Below are 25,295 nucleotides of genomic sequence, written 5' to 3'. Positions count from 1 at the left end.
AAAAAATAATAATTCCCATTTTTTAAAAAAGATTTATTTTTATTGGAAAGTCAGATATACAGAGAGGAGAAGACACAGAGAGGAAGATCTTCCGTCTGATGATTCACTCCCCAAGTGACCACAATGGCCAGAGCTGAGCCGATCCAAAGCCAGCAGCCCGGAACCTCTTCCAGGTCTCCTACACGGGTGCAGGGTCCCAAGGCTTTGGGCTGTCCTAGACTGCTTTTCCCATGCCACAAGCAGGGAGCTGGATGGAAAGTGGAGCTGCCAGGATTAGAACTGGTTCCCATATGGGATACTGGTGTGTTCAAGGTGAGAACTTTAGCAGCTAGGTTGCCACAGCGCCAGGTCCTGTACCTCTAATTTTAAAATCTTTTCATCTCCCATAAAAGAAATGCCCTACGCAGTAGCAGTCACTTCCCATCTGTTTGTCTTTCCTCTACCTTATTTTCCTCAACCCCTGACAACCTTACTCCTTCTGCTCTGGTCTCTGTGGTTCTGTCTGTTCTGGACATTTGGTACAGACGGAATCACCGAGTGTGTACTCTCTGTGAGGCGCTGCTTGGCTTCCTGTGATGTTAGGAAGCTCTGTCCATGTCGCAGCTGCACCGTCCTTCCTCCCTTTCTGCTGCAGAGGAGCATTCTGTTGTGTATTCATCATCAGGTGGTGGATATTTAGGTTATTTCCACTGTCAGCTCTTAGGAAGAATGCTGCTGTAACAGTCATGTGTATATACATATTTTTTTTAATTGGGGATGCGTTTTTAATTCTTTTGGATGCATAACTAGGAGTAGAATTTTTGGAAAACAGTAACTATATGTAACCCTTTGTGGCACTGCCAAACTGTTTTCCAAAGGAGCTGGAAATGTTTTTTAAGATTTATTTATTATTGGAAAGGGTGACTGCAATGGCCAGAGCTGAGCCGATCCAAAGCCAACAGCCAGGAACCTCTTCCAGGTCTCCCACGCGGGTGCAGGGTCCCAAGGCTTTGGGCCGTCCTCGACTGCTTTCCCATGCCACAAGCAGGGAGCTAGAAGGGAAATGGAGCTGCCAAGATTAGAACCAATGCCCACATGGGATCCCTGCACATACAAGGCAAGGACTTCAGCCACTAGGCTACTGCACAGGGTCCCCTGTTTTGTATTCTTACCAACCATGTACTCATATGTCTTCATATTCTTGCCAACATGCTGTTGTCTAGTTTAAAAAACAAGCAAGCAAACAAACAAACAAACAGTAACACAAAAATTGGAGTCAGGACCAAGGCATAGTGAGTTAAGCCTGCTAGCATCTCATATGGAAACCAGTTCTGATTCTGGCTATTCTACCTCAGATCCACCTCACTACTACTGGCCTGGGACCATAGCAGAGGATGCCCAAATCCTTGGATTCCTGCACCCACGCAGGAGACCCAGAGGGAGCTGCTGGATCCTGACTTCAAGCTGACCCTGTTCCAACCATTTCTGCCACTGGGGAATGAACCAGCAGATAGAAGATCTCGTTCTTTCTCTCTGTCTCCTGCTGTGTGTGTAACTTGGCCTTTCAGTTAAAAAAAAAAAAAAAAAAAAAAAAAAAAAAAAAGGGGGAACAGTGAAGATTCCAACAAACACCTATCTAGGATGCCAACACCACAGGCAGCAGTTTAAGCTTCTATACCACAACAGCAGCCCCTTAGCACACACGTTTTTTATGGTTGTCTAGGGTTTTTATTTTTTGTCCATTTGAGACACTTTGGTTCACTGCAATGCTCTGAAATTATTCAGTGTTTCCTTCTAAAAGCTTTAGTAATTTGCCTTTGATAATTAGGTTAATGATGCCTCTGGTACTAATTTTTGCATATGAGATAGGATTCAGGGTTCCTGTTTTTCCAGAAGGGTGTCTGTCTTAGCACCCTGATATATCAAATGTGACTGTATAGGTCATGTCTCTGTACAAACATGGGTCCTGGAGCTTGTGACAAGGCCATTATTGCCAAGCCAAACTGAAGGTTGGAGGGAGCCTCCTGTAGCCCCCAGTTCAAGCTGGAGGCAGAGGTATGTCCCTTAGGAATGTCCCACTGAGTGGCCTTGACCATGCTGGCCCACTCCTGTGCGGGGTCTGGCTTCTGCTTTGCAGGCTCAGCTTTCCTATTTTGCCACGATTCCAGATCTGACAGCTAATTCAGCAACAGTAATCCTGTGTTCCCTAGTCCTGACCATCCCATCCTGTGACTCCCTACACAAGCAGGCTCCTCCCAGTCGGGGGCCTTCATCTTCCCGATTGCTTCTGCCTGGGCAGCAGTCCCAACTCCTCTTCCTCTTCCTCATTGTTGCCTCAGCCCTCCCTGACCGCATGTCTAAAAGGTGCCATCCCCAGTGACAGTCACACCCAGTTGATCTGCTTGTTGATAAAACATGCAATATCGTTTTATTTATCTCCTTGTTTATTTCTGTCTTCCAAACTAAGTATAAGCTCCATGATGCACAAGGCCATGCCTGTCCCTTTCTGGACCGTTGATAGCACTGCGCCCAGGAGAGAACAGACATACATTAATGGTGCTTGAGTACATCAGAGACCGTGGGGAGGCCAACAGGAGAGTTTCCTTTGAGAAGGGGACGGGGCCATCGGGTTGGTGTGATTGGCACAGGCCCTGCCTCCTAGGCAGCCTTTGGGGAGTCTAATCACCATAAGATCTCCAGGAGAACATGTGGCTGACGCGGGAGAACCTGGGGTGCTGCCACCTGCCGTTCCCACACAGAAGGTGTGGAAATTTCAGGAGGCTAACATTTGTCCTGGTTAAGGGGCCAAAGGCCTTCCCTAGGGTATCATCTCCCAGCAGCTGTGCTGGGATCACCATCACCTCTGAGAAAAGTACCCCCTCCCCAGTGGACAGGTGCAATCTTATCAATCATCTTTGTCTCTTTCCTTCCAGTTACCCCAACCACCTCTCTCTCTTTTTTTTTTTCTTAATTCATTTTTGTTGGAAAAGCAGATTTACAGAGATAACGAGAGACAGAGAAGAAGAGTTTGCATTAGCTGATTCCCTCCCCAAATGGCCCAAACAGCCAGAGCTGAGGTGGGGCAAATGACCACAGCATTATAGGTGTTAGGATGAGAATGAGCCAGAATGTCATGGGAGCTCACGGGAGGTCACCAGCCCAGCCTGTGGAGGGATCGACAGGGTGGTACACAGGAGTCAGAAGCAACTCTAGGCTGAGTCTGAAGGGGTCATGGGCTCTCCAGCAAGGTCATTAGCAGGGTCTGCGGACCACAGCCCTCTCAGGTGTTTGTGAGGCTACCAGGACAGCCATGTGGCCAGCAGCTGCTCCCCCAACTAGTTTTCCTCAGGTCTTGATGAACCAGATAGGATCTAGTACAGAATCTAGTGTTGCAGATGGCCCCAGGAACCATGTCAGTCAGCATATCCTGGTGTCCCTGGCAGAGGAAACACCTTCCAATTCCAGGAACCTGTCAGGGAGGTCCTGAGGGCCTGTTCCTGTGAGGGCCTCCCAAGCATCTGAATCTCCTCACCACTCATGGCTTAAGGAGTCTTCCAGCACCTGAATGGATTTAACTATCTCCACAATCCTTCTGGAGCAGCTCCTGCCCAGCTTCTGGTCCAAATCTTGATGTGGAGTCAGAAATAGCAACGTCAGGATGAGGTTGGTGATAGTTAACAAAACAGCAGGGCTGATCCCACCGCCTGTGTGACTCGTTTCCTCGGTTTAGACAGCCATGTGGAGCGACCCAGCCAGCATCCTTGATCTTCTGTTGTCTATATGTCAACGTAGAAGGGCAGAGAAACCTTGAAAGGTGAAAGGGAAATAAAGGGAATTGAGGCTGCTTCCCAAAAACCCCTGACTTGTGCCCCCCCCATCCCCCAGCAGTGAGCAGCTACAGGCTCAGATAGCAGTGGAATAGAGGGGGCAGGGCCTGTCTGGAAGTCAGCCTGCTCAGAAATGGGAAGCAGTGGCAGAGGTGGGGAGCGAGGACCACCGTATACCTCCCTCTTCTGCCAACATGCCGGGACAAACTGCGTATCCACATGGGAAAGGATGAAGTACCTGTGCCTCTTCATGCTTTCTGCAAAGTTTGACTCAGCCTGGATCATTGACCTAAATGCAAGAGTTGCTACAAAGCTCTTAGCAAGAAACACAGGAGTAAATATTTAACATTGACTTAGGCTGTGGTTTTTTAGATACAATACCAGAGGTACACAGACAAAAATACTAGATAAGTTGGGACAGGTGCAGTGCTGCATCAGGTTAATCCTCTGCCCTATGGTGCCAGCATTCTATATGGGAGCTGGTTCGTTTCCCACTGCTCCACTTCCCAACCAGCTCCCTGCTTGTGGCCTGGGAAAGCAGGATGGCCCAAGTCCATGTGACCCTGCACCCATGTGGGAAACCTGGAAAAAGGTCCTGGCTGCTAGCTTTGGATCAGCTCAGCTCTAGCCATTGTGGCCATTTGGAGTGTGTACAGAGGATAGAAGGGCTTATCTAATTCTGCATCTGTCTTTTGAAAATCTGCTTTTTAAATAATAATTTAAAATCTTTGGTGTATCAGAAGACATCATCAAAAGTAGAATGGGGAAAAATGTGAATTGAATATCTAGTAATGGTCCAGTATCCAGAATATTTAAAAAAAAAGAAAGAAAAAAAAAGCTTTGTCCCTCATCCCTCATCAGAGTACTGTGGGACTTGAACCACAGCTCCACTCCCCTCTCCAGCTTCCTGCTAACAATTACCCTGGAAAATAGAAATGGTGACTCAAGCAGTTGAGTCCCTCCACCCACATGAGAGGTCTGTGTTGAATCCTTGGCTCTGAGCTTCAGCCTGGCCCCTCTTCAGCATTGCATGAATTTGCGGAATGAACCAGCGGCTGGAAAAAGTCTCAATCACTCTTTCTCTGTTCCTTTCAAAAGTAATTTTAACAAGAAGAAGAACATTGGAATTTTTATTAGTTTCCTAGGGCAGCCGTAGCATAGCACCATCCACTGGATGGCTTCCAGCTGGAGAAACTCACCTGCTTGTATTGGAGGGTGCAAATCTGAAATCCAGGTGCCAGTCAGGTTAGCTCTTCCTGCAGTCTAAAGGAGAGTCTGTTCCCTGCCTGGTAGCTCCCCGCATTGCTGGCAGCATTTAACATTCCTTGGCTGCTTTTTTTTTTTTTTTAAGATTGATTTTATTTTTATTGGAAAGTTAGATATACAGAAAGGAAGAGAGAGATAAAGACCTTCAGTCTGTTGATTCACTCCCCAAGCAGCCTCAACAGCTAGAGCTGCGCTGATCTGAAGCCAGAAGCCAGGAACCTCTTCTGGATCTCCCATGTGAGTGCAGGATCCCAAGGCTTTGGGCCATCCTCTACTGTTTTCCCAGGCCACAAACATTAAACTGGATGGGAAGCAGAGGCACCAGGATTAGAGCTGGTGCCCATGTGGGATCCTGGTGCATGCAAGGCAAGGACTTTATCCGCTAGGGTACAACGCCAGGCCCCCTTCCTTTGCCTCCTCATGCCCTTCCCTCTGTGTGTGTTTCTCCTCTTCTAGCGAGGGCATCAGTTTTCACTGTCTGAAGGGCCCACCCTCATCTGGTCATGATGTGTTCAAGAGCTCTAGTTCCAAATAGGACATGTCATTCTGAGGTACTAGAGCTGTGTGGTGTCAGCTGTGTTTGGTGGTTTGTGTGGTTTCAGCACAATTCAACCTGTAACACAACAGAAAGGCCCAATTTGGAAATGGGCAAAGGATTTCAATAGATTTTTCTCCCAAAAAACCTGTCTGCATAATCAGTGAGCACATGAAAAGGTGCTCAATGTCATTATCATAATAGTTAATTGCAAATCAAAGCCACATTATCACTTCATATCAGTGAAGAGATGACCATCACTGAGAAACAGTAACAGATGTCAGAGTTTGTGGAGAAATTAGTACCCTCAGGTCTTGCCAGGGTGTAAGGTACAGTAACCACCTCAGGAAGCAGTTTGGGAGTTCCTTGGGTCTCTAAACATGGAGGTCTATATGTCCTAGCAGTTGCACTCCTAGGAATTTATTCAGGAGAATGAAAACATAACTTGCACGTGAACGTTGATGGCCAAAAAGCCAAGGTAGGCTAAATGTGTGTCAGTTAAGGAGTGGGTCAGCATGCCTGGACAGCAGAAAGGAAGGAACATGCTGCCATCATGAAACATCATGTAAAGGGAAGAAAACCAGAAGACCCATATTGCGTGATTCCACTTCTGTGAAGTGGTTGGAATGGGCAGGTCTGAAGAGACAGAAGGCCAGGTTAGTAGTGGCCTCGCCTCGAAGGGGACAGAGGGGCACAAAACGACTGCTGATTGGCCTGGAATGTCTTTTGGTAGCTAGTGAAGATAATTCTGAACTCAGATTATAGTGATGTTTATACAACTCTGAATTTGCCCAAGTTATTGGACTGTATACAAGGGTGAGTTTTATGATGGGATGATGGGTAAATAATGTCCTTTTTTTTTCTTAACTTAAAAACAAACAGCCGCTTGTCTGTGTTTCTTTCTCAATAGAAAGGGACGAGCTGGATCTCAGAAGATGACTTCTACCGGCCTCCCAGGGAGCCACCTGCGGAGGGAGCTTCCAGCGGATCCCCAGGGCTCTCCAGGGTGACACCAAAGGTCAGAGCTGCTCTCCACAGGCGTCTTTCTCAAGGACCAAGAAAGAGCTCCTCTCTAGGGACTCTAGAAGCGTCTCCACCTTCCCCAGGGCCCAGGAAAGCCCCAGCAGCCCAGGCACAGGAGCACAGGAACTTCCGGGTGGTGCACCGGAGGCAGATGGGTACGTGGCTCCACAGGACGGGGGTAGGCCCAACCCATTACCAAGCAGCTCCAACATTCTGTCCTCCAACCCCCCAGGAGCCATGCATTCTCTCAAGAGAAACCTGATCCCCTGTGTCGTAGTGAGGACCATATTTGCTAATTCAGGAAAGCATAGCTGGGCATCTTTTTTTTTTAATACAGTCATGCTCAAAATTGCCTTTTGAAATAGAAAATCCTCTTTCTGAACCTCCTCTCTAAAACCTGATGGTGGAGAACCCTCTCTTGCACTTGGAGCTCAGAACAAACCCTGTTCCTCACCCCCGGGGGTTCTCAGCGGTCCCCCCAAAGACTTTTCCTTCATGGGAGTTGATCATGAGCTCTTGTGGGGTTTAGCAGCTCTGCTGTTTGTCTAGTGTTTTCTTGTGCTGTTTACAGTGAGGCCAGCCGGCAGTTCCAGTAAATATCAGTAACTGATGATAGCCCGATTTCTCTGTAACTCTCCTGAAAACTAAACCAACAGATAAGGGTGCCCAGCCTCAGCACTTTGGCCACACTGCAGCATTCGGAGCAGAGGGACGTCCCCTGGCTTCTCTTTGAAGTAGGCCTCGCTGGCTCCCGTGGTGAGGGACCTCAAGGGTAAAAGACCAGCTCTGCAGGTCGCTGTGCTGGACCAGGCAAATGACAGTGAATTGATCCCAGAGGTAGTGGTGGGGTAGGACAAGGTACAAGGTAAACCAAGAGCCACCTGGATTTGCATTTACTTTGGTTATGGACTGTGACAGAAACAAAGTCCAGAATAACAGAAAGGTTTTTAAGACCAAGCAACTGGGAGATTAAAGTTTGCCACTTGTCAGAGGAGGAAAATTAAAGAAGAAGCAGATTTGCAGTGGAAGAATCTCTATCTTAAGTTACATCAGCTTTGACATGTCCAGGAGAACATTTGTGGAGCAGATGTATGTATGAATCTGAAGTTCGAGATCGAAATTCAGGGCCCAGCACAACAGCCTAATGGCTAAAATCCTTCCTTTGCAAATGCTGGGATCCCATATGGGTGCCAGTTCATGTCTCGGCTGCTCCACTTTTCATCTAGCTCCCTGCATATGGCCTGGGAAAGCAGCAGAAGATGGCCCAAAGCTTTGGGATCCTTCACCCACATGGACCAGGAAGAAGCTCCTGGCTCCTGGGTTTGGATGGGCTCAGCTTTGACCATTGTGGCCATTTGAGGAGTGAACCAGCAAATGGAAGATCTTTCTCTCTGTCTCTCCTCTCTGTAAATCTGCTTTTCCAGTTAAAAAAAAAATCATTTTTAAAAAGTGAGATTCAGGATACAGATAATATTGGAGTTGTTGGTGTGAAACTTAGGGCAGGTAAGAGGTGGGTGTGCACTGAGAAAAGTTAAGAGCCTGGACCTGACACTGGGTCTCCAGCCGTGGAAGGCCAGCAACAAGGAGCAAGGCCAGAAGACACAAGGTTGAAGAGGAGGCCCTAGGAGTGGCCTCTGGGTGCAGCAATGAGGAGGATGTTGGTGGCTTCCCAGGAGCTGTTTCAGCGGAGTGAAGGGCCAAAGCCTTACTGGAATGGATTCAAGAAGAAATGGGAGCAGGGAACTGGAGACAATTTTGATATCTTCCCCAGCAGTGTAGCTGTGATTGAGACCAAGAAACTGGGTGGTAGTGAAAGCTGTGAGTGGTGATGAGCTATTTTGAAAGATGGCAGAAATCACAGCCTGTTTGTGAGCTGATGGGGATCATTTCTCGGCCTTTTGGCTAATATCAGGTGTGAGCTGATGGGAGTGATGTCACTGAGCAGGGAGCAGAGGGCCACAGGGAGAGCGGAGTCCTTGGTGGTCACAGAGAACATCTGTGCCAGTGGGGGGCTGGGGGGGCCCACTCACATAGCGGTCCCTCCTGGCGACAAGAGGGAAGGCAAAAGTGGAAAGACACCAGTGCTGAGAAGGTATATGTATGAGCGCTGGGTTATGCTGAAGTGGCTCTGGTAAGGTAGGTCAAGGGCAGAGTGAGGAGACACTCAAAAATTCCCTCTGAAGCCAGGAGCCCGTTTGACCATGCCCTCAGCTGGCCTGTGTTCCAGTGGCAGTCACAACCGACACCAGAGGTGGTTTTTCAAGGTAAAGGGGCAGACCATAACCTACCATGCCTATTTCTGCCTCCAGGACTGTCCAACCCGTTCCGTGGCCTCATGAAGCTGGGCACAGTGGAGCGGCGAGGGGCCATGGGCATGTGGAAGGAGCTCTTCTGTGAGCTCTCCCCGCTGGAGCTCCGCCTCTACCTGAGTGACGAGGAGCGCACCTGCGTGGAGAGCTGCTCACTGCTGCGCTGTGAGTCTGTGGGGCCAGCCCACAGTGATGGGCGCTTTGAGCTGGTCTTCTCAGGCAAGAAATTGGTCCTGCGTGCCTCCTCGCAGGATGAGGCCGAAGACTGGCTAGATCGCGTGCAGGAGGCCCTGCAGAAGGTCCGACCCCAGCAGGAGGATGAGTGGGTGAACATCCAGTACCCTGAACAGCCTGAGGACACCCCTGAGTCTCCCGAGGGTGGCCACCCCTCTCACTTGGACCTGTTCTCAGAATCTACAGCCCTCCAGGACACACACTTGGACTGGGCGTCTGCTCAGGTTCCAGAGCCCGACGCTATCAAAGAGTCCCTTCTGTACCTGTATACAGACAGGACCTGGGTACCCTATATATTTTCCCTGTCCTTGGAGTCCCTAAAGTGCTTCCGTGTGAAAAATAAGGAGAAGATGCTAAGCGACAGCCATGGAGTGGAGACCATCCGAGATGTCCTGCCAGATACCAGTCTCGGGGGCCCAGCTTTCTTTAAGATCATCACAGCCAAGGCCGTCCTGAAGCTGCAGGCTGGGAATGCCGAGGAGGCCACCCTGTGGAGGAACCTGGTGCGCAAGGTCCTGGCATCCTACTTGGAAACGGCTGAGGAGGCAGTGACCCTTGGTGGAAGTCTGGACGAAAACTGTCAGGAGGTGCTGAAGTTTGCCACACGGGAGCACGGCTTCCTGCTACAGTACCTGGTGGCCATCCCCACGGAGAAGGGTCTGGGCTCCCAGGGCTGCTTCTGCGCAGGTGCCAACTTGCTGCCCCACCACCCCCAGCCTGCCAGCCTCACTCTGCCCCTTGTGGATTCCAGATTGGGGCTCCCCACCCCTTACTGGCTCTCCATAAGTACCTCCATCCCTCCCTGGGAGATACAGCAGAGGAAACTTGTCTGCTGTCTCTGCTCCTCCCTGGCACATGCCAGGACCGGCACCCTACTCCCAGACAGCCCTATCCTTTCCCTCTCCTGCAGCTTCCTGATGAGGGGTGGGATCTGCTCCTCCCATCCCCATTATCTTATTACTACATCCTTCATCCGTATAGTCTTTGGGATCAGGGTCATGGAATCTTTCTGAATATCTCTACTTCCTTTTTCAGATGGAAATAGTGTTTATTTTATTTTAAAATATTTTTAAATTTGCAAAGCAGATTTCACAGAGTGTTAGAGATCTTCGAGCCACTGGTTCACCCCCCGAATGACCACAATGGTCAGAACTGAATTGATCTAAGCTGGGAGCCAGGGACTTCTTATGGGTATCCTACATGGGTACCGGGACCTATAGACTTGAGCCATCCTCCGCTGCTTTCGCCGGCCATAGGCAGAGAGCTGAATCAAGTGGAACAGCCAAGACACAAACTGGTGCTTATATGGGATGCTGGCACCGCAGGGTGGAGAATTAGCTCCTAGAGCTTTCTCTGGTTATGAAAGTATTCTAGATCCATACTTTCCATGGATCTTCTTCCAGATCTCCACATGGGTGCAGGGGCCAAGCACTTGGACCATCTTCCCCTGCTTTCCCAGGTATATCAGCAGGGAGCTCAGTCATAAGAGTAGCCAGATCTCAAACCAACATTCAAACAGGGTGCCAGTGTCACCATAGGCAGCGGCTTTCACGTGCTGTGTCACAATGCCAGCCCTAGAACTGAATTTTCCGTTTGGATTTGCTTTAATTAAAGGGGGTACGTGCTGCCCGTGGTCACTCTTTTGGACAGCGTAGTTCTCTGAATTGTTCCCCAGTGTGACTCTCTTCTTACTAGCACTTAATGGTGGTATTCCAGGGCAATGCATGTGCTCTATTACTGCAGCGTCAGATCTAACGCTTCTTTGCAGGGCACTGAGCCAGATGCTTCATTGAGCTCTTATTTCATTTCTGCCACAACCTTAGAGAAGCTGGTGCTGCTGATATCTCTATGTGTAGATGAAGAAACGGGCCAGGGTTGCTGAGTACCTTGTTTCGGGCTCTCACAGCTACCAAGTGGCAGAGCAGGATTAGGACCTGGCTTGTCCGGCCCAAGAGTCTGAGCTTGTAAACAGGATACCACCATCATATTGCTCACAGACACTGCATGTTTTGCTGCCTGTAGTCCGTTATTAGCTTTTCCTACTCCCTTCCTCTAACTATGAGGAGATATCAGCTCCTCCAGCAAGGGGTCCTACTGAGAGTCAAAACATGAAGTGGAGCTTAGGTGGGGAGGAGCCCTGGGACCAGAGGGGGTTCCTGCCCAAGTGTCAGGAAGGAAGTAGTGTATAGAGGTTGGGAATTGCTGAGCTTCCATCAGAGAACATCTGCAAGCTGCCACTCACAAGCCCTCTGCACTTGAGCTTGGCGTCTTAGCTGGTAGGAGCCAGGAGTCCAAGGCTGTGACAGGAAGTTCCCCCCACTGTGGGTATGATTACTGCAGGGACAACCCACCTGCCAGCCTGGACTATGAACCATGGAGTCTGGGCTTGCCTTCCACCCTGCACACACAGCTCGGTGGCCAGGTAGATGCTTACTGCTGTTTTGTGGGTTGTGTTTTGTGGTTTGCAGGCCATTTTCATCCTGTCTGGCTCATAGTTTGAAAAATGCCACAAAGCAGCCAGTAGAAGCTGAATTTTACAGATGCTTCTAATGGACCCTTTAACCATTGCTGAAGGTCAGGATAAAACAGCTGTTAAGGAAAGGAGCCAGTCCTCTGGACTTATCCCTGTAAGAGGCAAGGATGCATCCAGGATTTACACTGCCTTTCCTTTTTGCCCTGGGCATACCCTAGTGTGACTTCCACTGCCCCCTGCTGTCCCGTGAGATCAGACAGCTCTAGATTGGAACCAGCAGCACGCAGTGTATAAAGTGCCCTGCCTCTTCACCACCCTTCCTGTGCCTGGCCTCATCTTCCCTACTCTGTCACTGCTTGTCCAGTCTCACTTAATTGCCTCCATTTCTGGGCCCTGGTGGAGGAGTAGACAGGAGGTAGTGCGGCTGAGCGAGCACCAGAAAGCAGGGACAAATGAAACAGCTAAGTATAATGGACAAGAATATGGCCTTCAGGTCCCAATTTTGAATGTTTGCCCTGTACTTGTGCTGCTGTGTGACCAAACAGTTGTCTCAACATTCCTGAGCACAAATTTCATAGAGTTAGGGATTCATTAATAGGGTCAGTTCTGAGTAGAGAAATATCAGTGGTGGCTTGGGTGGTGATGGTGGTGGTGGTTTTATAGATTTTTTTTGAAAAGTAGAGTTAGAGAGTGAGTTCTTCCATCCCCTGGTTCACTCCCTAAATAGCAGCTGGGGTTGACTCAGGAACTCCATTCAGGTCTCCCACATGGTTAGCAGGAGGCCAAGTAGTTGGGCCAATAATAATGCCTTCTCAGGATTATTAGCAGGAAGTTAGATTGGAAACAGAGTTGCTAGCCCTCCCCTATGACCCTGAGTCGTGGTTATTTTTATCATTGTACCTAACTTTAAAAAACTAGCGCTGACTTTGTAGCTCAGCAGCAACTTAAGCTGTTGACTTATGACACCAGTATCCCATAGCAGTCTTCCCAGCTTGTGGCTTTAGCATGGCCACTTGGAGAGTAAACCAGCAGATGGAATATTTTTCTGTCTCTCAACTCTCTCTCATCCTCTGCTTTTCAAATTTAAAAGAACAAAAAAGCTGCACAGGTCATTTCCTAGTAGCTCCTGCAAGTTCTGAGCTGACTGTGGCCTTGTCTGCACTCATTCACCCACTGCCCATCTCTGCAGGCTGCTCGCGACAGATTGGCTTCTCCTTCATACGACCCAAGCTCTGTGCCTTCTCTGGTCTCTATTACTGTGACATCTGCCATCAGGACGATTCCTCAGTGATCCCAGCCAGGATCATCCACAATTGGGACCTCACTAAGCGCCCGGTAAGTCTCGGGCCCAGCCCGTGCTGGCCCCAACAGGTTGAAGCAGTGTTGCCTCCACTTTGCCCTGTCGTTTTCCTGTTTGGAGGAATTTGGCCAAAAGAAGCTGAGGTTGGTTCCTGCCCACAGTCTTTGTCAGCACCTGCTGACAAGTAGTCCCCAAGTAGGGGTATAAGAATTGTTCACTGTTCCTGAGTCACAGACAAAAAAAAAAAATCTATAGCACCTACAGATACAGCAAGTAGATACATGAGTGGGTGGATGCCAGGTAGGTGGGCGAGCTGGTGGGCTGTACAACAGAGAGCAGTTAGTCTCAGTCTCACCTCTGTTGGCCCTGGCAATTCCATAGACTTAGTTCTTGTCTTTGAAAGAGTATTTTTTTTTCTGGGGCACCCCCATTTTGAAGACAATACATGGCTATTTAACAGCTAAACATTACAGAACACCCAGGAATACATCATGATCATGTGTCATCACCCAAAGATAATCATGTCAACATCTTGAGGTTAGCCTGTGCTGTGCCTTATTTCCAAGGGCATCTGCGTGCTACAGAGTTGGGATTCTACTGGGCTCACCTATTTTTTTGGCTCATTGCTGACTCTCAGTTCTTCTTTGTGTTTATTTGCTGTGGAATAAGGCCCTTCCTAAAGTCTTCCACATCTTCCTCCTTTCTAGCTGAGCTTCCTGTTACCACAAGCAGACTAACTCTGGTGTCCTTATCTGTTTCAGGAGAACACAGGGCTGTGTTGAGTGGTTGAAGGTCGCAGGCCCACAGGTTGGGGACCTCTGGCTGACCCACTTGTGCTGTGGCTTGGCTGACACTTGGCAGAATGTTAGCCTAGGACCAAGGCCTCTTTCTTTGTGTCCTTCAGGTGCATAGGATAGGAACAAGCCTTGGGGAGCACAGGGTGGCTGGCTGCCAGCACATGCTCTTGTGCTTATGTAAGCCTCATCCAGGCTGAGTTGGGAAGAGCAGGGCCATTACTATTGGCTGCCTTTAGGCTGGAGGCCTGGTACCTCAGGGCTCTAGGATACCTGCTGCTGGGCAGGCGAGAGATGCTATTGGAGCCAGGAGACAGGGCCTGGAATCTCCAGGTCTTCTGGGGGCGCGTTATGTCCTCTGGCCTTAGGGGACAACTGGACCACAAAGGTGCTCACATAGCAGGGGCATCACCTTGTGTTCTCTGAGGATAGGCTGCAGTGCAAGCCCTACGTGAAGAGCATACATGGATTGTCTCTCTTCACCAAAACTCAGAATAATCTCACCAGATGTATGGTTTGAGTCACCCCATTTTGCAGCTGAGGAGAAGGAGTGCCGAGTGTTACATTTCTCAAGGATGTACAGGTGGAATTCAGCCCAGTTCTGACTCCCTGAGCACTGGGAAGTAGCTGGCCACCAAGCCCAGCTCCACTCCTCGACATATCTAATCACATAGGGAGGAGAGCACAGGACGGGGGGCCTCACTCAGAGCAGGGGGCCGGCATTGCACAGTCCAGACCTGGGCTTGGGGCTCTTTAAAGGGGGTTTTGCTGAAGCCTCTCAGACTCCTTCTCATCTTCCAAGTGGGTTGATGGCTCCTTCCCCTAAAAGTTGATATGAGGATGAGAAAGGAGTTGATCAAGGTCCCTAGCAAGTACTAGGCACATGGTGGTAGGTGCTCAGCCACTAGTGTTAGTAATGGGGTCAGGGCCAAAGATAAGGCCTTCAGCCACCTATCTGTGGGAGAAGTGAGATTAACCACTCAGCTCCACACAGAGATGTGCAGAATGCTGTCGGCAGATGTGGTCAAGACCTGCAGGAGCTTGGGGAAACATGCCAGCTCTGTCAGCTCTGTGGTTTCCTGTGGTGGAGCCTGCCACAGACCAGTCATCTGGTTTCTGAGCCAGGGCTCAGAGGGGCATGCCTGTTTCCTGCCGGCCTGAAAATGAGGGTAGCATATGGGCACCAGTCTGTATCCTGGCTGCTCCACTTCCCAACGTGCTCTCTGCTTGTGGCCTAGGAAAGCAATGGAGGATGACCCACAGCCTTGGGACCCTGCACCCACATGGGATACCCAGAGGAGACTACTGGCTTCAGATCAACTCAGCTCCAGCTGTTGTAGTCACTTGGAGTGTGAACCCGTGGATGGAAGATATTTCTCTCTGAAATACCTGCTGGTTCACTCCCCAAGTGGCTGCAACAGCTAGAGCTGTGCTGATTCAAAGCCGGGGCCTCCTCCAGATCTCGTATGTGGATATGGTGTCCCAAGGCTTTGGGCCATCCTCCTCTGTTCTCCCGGGCCACAAGCAGGGAGCTCAATAGGAAGTGGAGCAACTGGAACGTGAACTGGTGTCCACATGGGATCCCACCACATGCAAGGTAAGGATTTAGCCAGGCCCTAAAAAACAAAAAGGAAGGTAAGAAGGAAGTGAACAGAAAGGAAGGCAGTTACAGAGAGATGTCTTCCATCACCTTGTTCCTTCCCCAAATGGCCATAACAGCCAGTGCTGGGCCAGCCTAAAGCCAGGAACTTCCTTCCAGATCTCCCACGCGGTTGGCATAGTCCCCAAGCACTTGGGCCATTTCCTGCTGCTTTCTCAGACCATTCACAGACACTGGGTCAGAAGTAGAACAGCCAGGACATGAAGTGGTGCCCACAAGGAATACCTGCATCACAGGGAGCAGCTTTGCCTGCTGGGCTGCAGAACCAGCTCCAACTGCTGTTCTTTTCTACCTGACACTGGTGGTGTCTCCAGGTCTGCCGGCAGGCCCTGAAGTTCCTGAAGCGGATACGGGCCCAGCCTCTCATCAACCTGCAGCTGGTGAACGCATCTCTGTATGAACATGTGGAACGGATGCACCTCATCGGCAGGAGCCGGGAGCAGCTGAAGCTTCTAGGCGATTACTTGTGCCTGTGCCGAAGTGGCGTCTTAAAGGAGCTGAGCAGGAGGTAAGCACCTGCTCCCCACAGATATGTGTGCATACATCCAGTACCTGGGCAGGCTGTGTGCTTGGCACCTGAGAAATCACTGCATCCCTCAGGGGGTAGTTTTTGTTCATGTATCCATTCATTCAGACATTTACTGAGGACATACTGAATTCCAGGCACGGAGCAGGAATGTGAGATACTGCGCTGAGCACAGTAGATCAGTCATTCCCTACTGGAAGCTTCAGGTCTGGCAGGGAAGACTGTGAGGAAACCAACAACTCCATCCAGGAGGTGAAGGCTAGGGAAACGCAGGACATGCCAAAAGCACAGAGGCAAAACATCTTCCACACTTTAGAGAAAACTAGGGCAGTCTTCCTGGGAAAAGGAACTCCTAAGATAAGGCCCGAAAAATACATAGGAATTAGAAAGGGAAGAAGAGGGGGAAAGAGTGTTCTGGACAGAAGGAAGGGTCCATGCAGACCCTGAAGGGAGGCCTTCTGCACACAAAGAGCAGGGAGCACTCAGGCTGAAGGAGGGAAGTGGGGAGTGTGGTGAGAGGCAAACCTGGACGGCACGCCAGGCCAGACCATCAGAAGCTGTGGTCCTTGGCTTCTCCCTCCTTGGTCGGTCTTCTCCCCACTGCTGGCTATTATCCATACGTCATCCCTCCCAAGAGTCTCCAGCATGTGCAAGATAGGCTAGGGCAGGGGCATCCCTCTCGATGCCCCTCAAGAAGCTGCTTGGTCCCTGGGCCATGACACCCCACTTCGCATGGACCTGACAGCCTTTCCCTCTGGTTCTCAGGGTGCAGGCCAGTCTGCAGCCTCCTGCAAGGCTCTTGGGAGTGGCTGGTGCCTGTTGCCAGTGTAGGTTCTGGGGACTTAAGGAACCTCACAAGCCCTTTCAAGCTCCTTCCTCAGGCCTGCCCTTTGCTTCCTGTGAGGCTGGCAGAGAGAGCACCTGACTTGTTGATGTGTCGTTCCTCCATCCTGGCTAGGTTCTCCCAGATCTCTGCCGACACTGGCCCTGGTACAGTTCCCCTGCAGCTCCTGAGAAAGGGCTGGGGTGTTGCAGGGATGTTCTGCAAAGCAGAAAGCAGAGAGAAACTGGGTGCTCACAGCCCCCAGAGCAGCCACCTGAGCCCTGTTTCCTCTACAGGAAGGCTCTGCCACCCACTCATCAGCTGGGTGTCTGGCTCTCCCCAGCTCAGTGGGCCTGACTCCCTCCCATTCTGTATAACCCAGAACTCCAGACCAGTGCAGTTCCTAGGATCTTAGGAGCCTCACGCTCTCCCTGGCCTGCATGGACCAGAGCTTCCAAGTAGATTCTGGCCCCACTCATGCTGTCTGCCCTGCTGAGGTGTCTTCTCCAACAGCTTCATTGGGAACCTGCATCCACTCTCCTTCTGCCAGGGTCAGCAGTGCCATCGTCAGCTGCTGTATGCCGATGCACACTTGGCCTGCTGGAGGACAAGGCTGCGTCTGGAAGTCCCATTATAGGGAGGGGAGAGAGCAGGGAAGTTGCTTTACTTCTTGAAACCCCAGCTACAGAATGGGCCAGTGATTGCCATGCGTTTGTGGTCTTGTTGGGTGCTGGTGAGAGCTGCCTGAGGCACCCACAGATGGCCACAAGCAGGAACAGCATATTTGGGTAGCTCCCAGAGGAGGTGGCATCTGGGCTGGAAGCTGGCAGTATTTTGTTTTAGTGCCTTTCTTCACAAAGGCAGCCAGTGTCAGGAGCAGAGGACGGTTATCAAAGGGACTTCCCTTGGTGGACCCATTTACATGGAGAGAGTTGCTCCACATCAGTGGTGTCCTATACATGAGGAACTTCAGAGTCTCAACGCCAAGGTGTGTTTTTTTTTTAATTAAAAAAAATTTAAATCCACACATATACCAGAGCTTCAGAAAGTCCATGAAAAAAAGCACATTGTGAAAGGATTATGCATTTGAAAATAAAATTTTGGCTCCAAAATAAACTTGCCTTTTATTCCCATTTTCCATGAACTTTTTTTTCCCCCCTTTGGAAAGTCATATATCTCTAGAGGGAGGAGAGACAGAGAGGAAGATCTTCCGTCCATTGATTCAGTCCCCAAGCAGCCGCAATGGTTGGAGCTATGCTGACCTGAAGCCAGGAACCCGGAGCTTCTTCAGGGTCTCCCATGTGGGTGCCTTGGGTCGTCCTCTACTGCTTTCCCAGGCCACAAGCAGGGAGCTGGATGGGAAGTGGGGTGGCCCAGGATTAGAATCAGTGCTCATATGGGATCGCAGGCGTGCAAGGTGAGGACTTTAGCCGCTAGGCTACTGCACCAGATCCTCCATGAACTTTTTGAAGGGCCGCCATGTATTGGCCTGGGGTTTAGGAGCAAGAGGAACCCATGGTACAAAGTGGTCTCACAGGCTCAGGCCACGGAGGTCTTGTCATACAGCTGGAATTCATCTACTGCCAGTGGGGAGCACCATCCTGGCGTGTTCTGAGTGGCAGTTTAGAAAAGAGCACTCCTGCAGGAGGACGCGGGTGGAGAGCCGAGCACCAGACCAGCAGCTGGTGGAGTATTAACCCTGGCCCTAAGCAAGCCATGAGCAGTGGCCCAGAAAGATCCAGAATGTAAGAAGGGAACAGAGAAGGCATGGGCAGATCGTGGGGTATGGAGGAGGTCGGAGAGGAGACCCTCACGATGTAAATGGCAGCTGCCTGGCTGGTGCTTTTTTCCTTCCTGATCAGCATCGGTGACGAGCTAAGGTGCAGCTACTGTCTCCTCTGCCTTCTACTGTCTTCCAGAAAGCTGTAGAGATTACTCTAATGCCTGCCGCAGCTAGCCTCGTACCAGAGGACAGAGCAGGCATGAGTGTGTCCCAGTGCCCATGTGCTTCCCTCGTAGAGGACAGGAAAAGGGGTCCTCTCCCTCCGGTCTCAACTAACTCACAGAGAGACCGGTTATAAGGCCTTGCCCTGAGTATGATGGGAGCAGAGACAGTGGCTTGTGGAAGACCCCTGCCTGGCTCACAGGGCTGCCTGGAGAGTAGAGAACAGACGTGACTCCATCCAGGTGAGCCCCACCCTTCCTGCCAGCTCAGGGTTGTCCTGTGTGATGCCATGCTCCTCCTCCACTGTTTTCCTGCTGTGAAATGGCAGCTTCCTGTTCTCATAAAGCTGCATGTTTGCTGGGGTAACAAGCACGGTAAACTGAGTGTGGCTAGCCAGCACTGTCCTCACCGTGCAAAGTACAGTGTGGCCTACTGGGCTAGTCAGTGGGATTCAGTATCTTCACCTCAGCTTGGGCTCTCCCGGATCACAACCAGAACCATCAGGCAGGGCAGGGCCAAGCCACATTCCACGTGCCCTTTGGCTCACACCCTGAAGGCCTGCCCCAGGGCTTGGCACTCTCCTGCCCCTAGATATCTGGGATATGCCTGGACAGGTCCCTAAGCTTCCTCTCACTTGAAGTGTTCTCCACCCCAGCCCCTGTCCCCACCACACACACACACACACACACTCTCTCTCTCTGTCTCTCTGTCAAGCAGGGTGTGGTAGCAGGGGACTTTGTGCAGGTGTTTCCTCTCCATCCCTAGGGACACAAGTCACAGGATCCCTGCCATCAACGTGGCAGAGGCTGAGCCGAGCCCTCGCTCTCCCCTCCCCATGTTGAAAAGTATCTGCTGTGCTTGGGGTGCATTTCAGGCCCTCTCATGTCTCAGCAAAACCCAGATACTTCAGTGCTTCCCCTTGGCTGAACCAGGGCTGCTGTCCCTGGCACTCACTGCCCCAGCATGACACGATGGCGAGAAACACAAGCTAACATCCACCAAGAACTCAGAGAGGTCGGCAAGGGTGCAGGCTCCAGAGCTGGATTCCTGCATTCAGATGCAGCTGTGTGGGCCCTGGCGAGTTGTTTAGCTTCTCGTTTCATTCCTTCTCAAGATGGGGCTTATACTAGGACTGGCCTCACGGGACTTTGGTGAAGGTTAAATGAATGAAGATACAAAGAAAACCCTTAGTCTGGTTTCTGGCACGGGCAGTTCACTTTCCTCCTCCCCATTGTTGTCAATGATGTGTTTACTCTGTGCGAGGCACTGAGCCAAGTGCTGCAAGCAAATGATTTCACCTTCATTTGTCAGGAGAGGTTCAGTAACTGGCCTAAGTCCCAGGGCTTAACAGGCCAATATGTGCCCTTGGCCACTGCCTTGCCCAGGCGGGAGGTGGCTCTGACTGATTAGTAGTGCTGAGAGAATGAAAACAAACACCACACCAGTTGGCCAAGGTCTTGGAAATCCTTCTAAAGAATCTTCTGGGGCTTTTTCTTCTTCAAAGGCTCAACCACAGGAATTACCTCTTAGAGTCTCCTCACAAATTCAGTGTCGCTGACCTCCAGCAGGTAAGAATGCCATGCCCCCACAGACCTCCAGAGGGGCTTCGTCCTGGGCGATGGTACAGGGGCTGGCCATGGCAATCTTCAGCCCCTTCCTACCCCAGAGCTTCCTGGCACTGACCAATTGCCCAGCCTCCCCTCCACCCCTGCCCCCGAATAAACAAGGACACCAGCAAATACCGGGACACGGGTGAGAGTTTTTCCTTTAAGGAAAGAAGCAGATTGGGAGCTCATCAGGGACTAGCCCCTACAACACAGGGGCTGGAGGTCTGCGTGGCTCAGCCTGACCGGCACAGGGACTTGGGACAAGGTGGCGGGAGCCACAGCTGGGGCCTGTGCTTGCCCTTCTCAGATCGCAGAGGGTGTATATGAAGGATTCCTCAAGACGCTGATCGAGTTTGCCTCCCAGCACGTCTACCACTGCGACCTGTGTACCCAGCGCGGCTTCATCTGCCAGATCTGCCACCACCATGACATCATCTTCCCCTTTGAGTTTGACACCACAGTCAGGTATGTGTGACAGCCAGGCAGCCATCTCCCAGCCCCACCTTCCTCTACACCCATAGCCCCAATGTCCTTGCAGTGCCAGTGCCCCGGGCTGGCCAGGTCACTCACAGCAGCCCATATGCAGGGCTCCCAGAACTCCCATGCCCTTGCGGAGCCTTCCATCAGGGGTCTTGGTGGCTGCTGGCTATCAAAGAGGGGCCCCCTGAGCCACTGTCTGGCTTGTGAAACTGAGTGGGTGACTACCCTAGAGGGCTGGCCCAAGGCCTGGCCAGAGTGGGTACTTGGTAGGTGGTACTTGCCACTGCCTCTGCTGCTGTGGGTCATCTTGTTGACAAAGGCCTCAGACCTGCCTTCCACCCATGTGGGGGCCGAGGATGAGCTGAGCTGAGCATTAAAATTCTCAGTGGGTGTCTTCCAGCCAAGAGCGGAGCCCTGAGTGGGCCCAGGGCTGAGGCTTTCAAACTGCAGAGTGTTCTAAAGATAGGCAGCAGCCACAGAATGAGTCTCAAGCAGCATTTCTAGAAGGAGGACATGGCATCCCAGTGTGTGTGACATACTTGTGTGGAAGTGTTGTTCAGGGCAGCTCCAGCACCAGGCAAAGCAGAGCTGTGCATGGGCATAGTGGTGCTGAGCAGCAGGGCCCAGCTTCAGCCCAAGCCGTCTCCGACACAGCCAGCACAGCAGTGCTTAGCCACTCTCTCTCTCCCCAGGTGTGCCGAGTGCAAGACCGTCTTTCACCAGAGCTGCCAGGCCGTGGTGAAGAAGGGCTGTCCCCGCTGTGCCCGCCGGCGCAAGTACCAGCAACAGAACAGTCTCACCTGACCCTGCTGCCCTAAGCTACCCCGCCATCCCAGCTGGGCTTGCCATCAGTCCCTTGATTTCACGAGTGTGCTGGCTGCCCCCACCCCTTGTCGGGAAACTCCAGGAGTGCTGAGGCCTCCCACCCCTTGCTCTGCTCCAGGAGTGTGGACACAACAGAGGCCCACGCCCGATGCTAGGGGCCCTCTCAGCAGGCCAGGGACCTGAGGCCAGGCTGTGTACACACTGTGGGGCAGATGGGATGTTTCCATTCCACATTCCTAATTAAAAGGACTAGTTTTCTAAGGTGGGTCTTCCCACTTTATGTTTCAGAAGAAAATATTTTTTTCTATTCTTGACACTGCACAACTGATCTAAGAACTCCAGGCCTGCTTACCCTGAGCAGCGTGCTGGAGCCTCTGGTGCCTAGCCTGAAGGCTGGCTGGTGGCAGGCAGGTCAAACAGCCTGTCCTGTAGAGCAGGCAGTCCTGAGGACAGCCTCCTTCCTCTCCATGTCCCCATGCCCCTCATTTGCAAAGCCCAGCCCCTCCTTTTGATCCCAGCCTCCCTGGATCTTCTCTGGCCTGGGGTTTGGTCCTTGCAACAGGGAGATAAAATGACTCAACACCAGCACTGACAGCACTTTGTCCCACCTTGATTCATCCCTAGGCCCTCCTCACCCCTGCACCCCGCAGGGCCCTACCCCAGGTGGGCCCTCAGGTCACCCCACCTTCCTCACTTTGACCCCCTCCCCCGCCCCTGGGCCAGGCCCGGCACAGTGAGAAAGGAGCTGGATCCTTGCCCTGCTAAGGTGTGTGGGACACACGGACACCGCCTCAGCCTCAGCTTGTGAACTCACACAGCATGACTGGCTACATGGCAGCAGGGAGCTTGGGGGCTGGGCTGGCAGCCTGAAATGGTTCCCAAAGTGAAGTTCAGAGGCCTCGAGAAATGTGAATGTTGTCGCTCCGCTGCCTTCCCCACTTCTGAGCCCAGCAGGTCCCTCTCAGCGCTGGAGACCTCTGGTGAGCTCTGCCTGCTCCTGTCAGATGAGCCCTCCCCGCCCTTGCCCGGGGCTGGTTTGACTGCTGAGTCACCTGCCAGTCCCCAGAAGCTGCTGAACTGTGAGGTAAAGCAGAGGAGGCGGTGACAAGGGAGTGACAAGGCTGCCACGGTTTCTGTGTCCCTCACAGAGTGGTACGCACCCATACCCAGAACACCAATGCCTCCTAAACTAGGAGGTCTTTCCCCTTCCTACCCCATAAGTGGTCTGATCCGAGCCATCAGTGCTCCAGGTTCCTGAGTGGGCAACAGCCTAGTCTGGGGTGACCCTGGGTCTAGGAATACATTCCAGAAGGTCCCCTAGGAGGCAGCAAGAATGAGGCCCTAATTAGTGGGGCTTCCTTCCACGCCCCCTCTTGCACACCCTCTGCGCCTGGACCATGGCATTGGAGCTTGCCTGCTCCCTCCAGTGGGTAGCTGCTGTGCGCCTCAGCAGTGCCCACGCTGTTTTAGAAACGGGATTGTATGCAATAAGCTGCTGGTGATGAGACTGGGCTCTGGCCCTGAGAAGTGCTTTGCCGAATACTGAAGGAACACTGATTTTTAAATTAATTTTGCAGTAAAGACCTAATCTTTCTAATTGCTGGCCTGGTTCTGAACCTAACCCTGCCTCTGATGAGGGAAAAACTCCTTGTCATCCGTGGTCATCCAGTGGTGCTGGGGTTAGCGCAGGGGGTCAAGGGAAAGAAGTAAGGAAGCACAGTGTTGGGTGTGCACCCACTCTTGCCACACCGGGAGCCGCAGGCCTGTGGGAGGTTTACTCACAGGCATACACAGTAAGCTCCCAGGAATCCATGGGGAATTCACATCTTTGTCCTTTTGCTTCTTGAAACCCTCTCATGGAACTGAGACAGACACCCCGGTAGCTTCTTTTCCTGTGCTTTGGGCAGGCCCCCTGACACTGAGTCCTGCTCAGGGAGGTCAGGGTTCATGCTCAGGGCTCAGGTCCACCTTTACCTGGGTGCTGGCCTTCCTCACAGGACCCCTGCATGGGGAAGCCCACCCTGGCAAAGGAGGAAAGAGACATCACAGGGGAATCTGGTTGCAGGAAAGTGGGAAGGAAAAACGCCAGGTTCCTGTCCTGGAAGACCCCTTTCAGTCTACAAGTGGCCTCTGTGCATCCATGAGCCCTGGCTTCCCCCAGCAGCAGTGAGCAGTGGACCAGAGGAAAGATGAGGGACCAAGGGGTGGCTGGTCCAGTGGAGGAACCCAGATTCCAGGCCCTAGTGCTGCCTTGCTTTAGGCCCTGTGTACTCCGCAAAGTGACTCAGGACACTCACCCACTTCCGTCTTCCCCGTTTCCCTGAAGGAAGACAGCATGTGGGTAGATCCCAATCCAACCCCAAGGAGCTCATTCCATGGTAAAGGCACTAACTATGGTTTGGGTATCCTCACCATGGCATTGTGCTCAGCGTCCTCCATCTACCCTTGCCAACACCCCATGAAGTCACTGTTGCTACCCCTCAGTTTATGGGACAGAAAACAGGCAGGGATGAGACCAAGCTCTAAGATCTAAAGGCCAGCAAGTGGCAGAGTAGGACATCAGACCTGTCTGTCCCTCTGGCAAGGACCACGACCCCTGCCAGCCTGTCTCCTTGCCTGGCCTGCTAGCTGGGGGAGTACGTAGGGTTTGCCCAGTCACTATCTCCAAGCATGTGTTCTGCCACGTGCCTGCCTTCAAGATTCCTAGAAGCCCCTGCCCCCACACCAACTGCTTCCTTACCACTACAGCATTTACCCCCTGAGGGCAGCACCCAGCATAAGCATGGGCAAAGATACCCAAGGAAGGGCGCCCCACAGAGCATGCTGAGACAGATTCCTACTGAAGTCTCAACTTTCATGGAGTGGGCTTTGCCAGGACCACAGCTTGGCCCATGTTGGCCGGAAGTAGCTGATTCCAGCCTCAGGTACTAGGTGGGCATGCACAGCTGCTCAGGCCCCTACAGTCTGGAATGAGCCCAGAGTCATGCCAGGAGGAGAAGGCAGCTTTCCCCAGATTTAACAGAACCACATCACCCTCTCCAGGATCAAGGAGTGGGTGGGGGGTAGGGGGAGGAATCCGCCCAAAAAGTGGGGTATGGGAGATGTGGAGGTTCCTGCCCCCTCGTCCCAACGCCCAGGCTCTGCTGCCGCCTCTTCCCTGGAGGCAACCAGGTGTGGCCCTGGATCCAGAGAGGAGAGGGTGGCGACTCCATTCCTGGGGTACTGGGCTGGGCTAGAGGGGACAGGAAGCAAGGACACCGGGGATTGTCTCTCGCAACCGCAGCCCAGCCCCAGTCCGGGAGGAAGTTGTGCCGGGCTCTCTCCGCTGCTGCTTCCCTAGCTATATTGTTCAACAGGAAACAAGGCAGTGCTGGAGCCGGGCGGCGGAGGAGGCAGCGCCGAACTCCGGGCCCCCCGCGCGCGCCTGTCGGGCCAAGTGAAGACGAGGCCGACCAGCGGACGCCCCGAGGTGCTGGGGCCGCCGAGCAGCGGGGAAGGGTAGGGGGCGGAGAGGGCGGCGCTGAACCGAGGGGGAAGGGTCTTACAGGTGGCTCGTCCAGACCCTGGAGCTCCGCGGGCCGCCTCCCTTTCACGCGCTAAGGCGGGAGCTGTTGTAGGGCGGACCGGCTCCCGCTGGAGAAAGAGGGGAGGGCAAGGAGTTCCCCGCCTTGCGGGAGCCGAGAGAACCA

General features: G+C 52.1%; 1 protein-coding gene across 7 annotated transcripts in view; it reads left to right on the top strand.

Moving 5' to 3' along the window:
- PLEKHM1 (pleckstrin homology and RUN domain containing M1) overlaps positions 1–23,203 on the top strand; it is a 46,420-nt gene extending 23,217 nt beyond the window's left edge. For 6 of the 7 annotated variants that reach the window (XM_040989329.1, XM_040989333.1, XM_040989330.1 and 3 more), the window contains 7 exons: positions 6,518–6,785; positions 8,940–9,860; positions 12,836–12,981; positions 15,715–15,908; positions 20,199–20,262; positions 20,609–20,766; positions 21,474–23,203. In XM_040989329.1, the coding sequence (XP_040845263.1) occupies positions 6,518–6,785; positions 8,940–9,860; positions 12,836–12,981; positions 15,715–15,908; positions 20,199–20,262; positions 20,609–20,766; positions 21,474–21,585 (1,863 nt within the window). In that variant the 3' untranslated portion in view covers positions 21,586–23,203. The remainder of the gene's footprint in view (positions 1–6,517; positions 6,786–8,939; positions 9,861–12,835; positions 12,982–15,714; positions 15,909–20,198; positions 20,263–20,608; positions 20,767–21,473) is intronic. The other variant, XR_005884783.1, reaches the window with a different exon arrangement.
- Positions 23,204–25,295: the final 2,092 nt, after the last annotated feature.

The sequence above is a fragment of the Ochotona curzoniae genome, unplaced genomic scaffold (assembly GCF_017591425.1).
Source record: "Ochotona curzoniae isolate NIBS_2020 unplaced genomic scaffold, NIBS_Ocur_1.0 contig_520, whole genome shotgun sequence".
In the NCBI taxonomy this organism is placed as follows: Eukaryota; Metazoa; Chordata; class Mammalia; order Lagomorpha; family Ochotonidae; genus Ochotona; species Ochotona curzoniae.
Note: the sequence above shows the minus strand (reverse complement) of the source record. Positions and strands in the feature narration are given on the sequence as shown.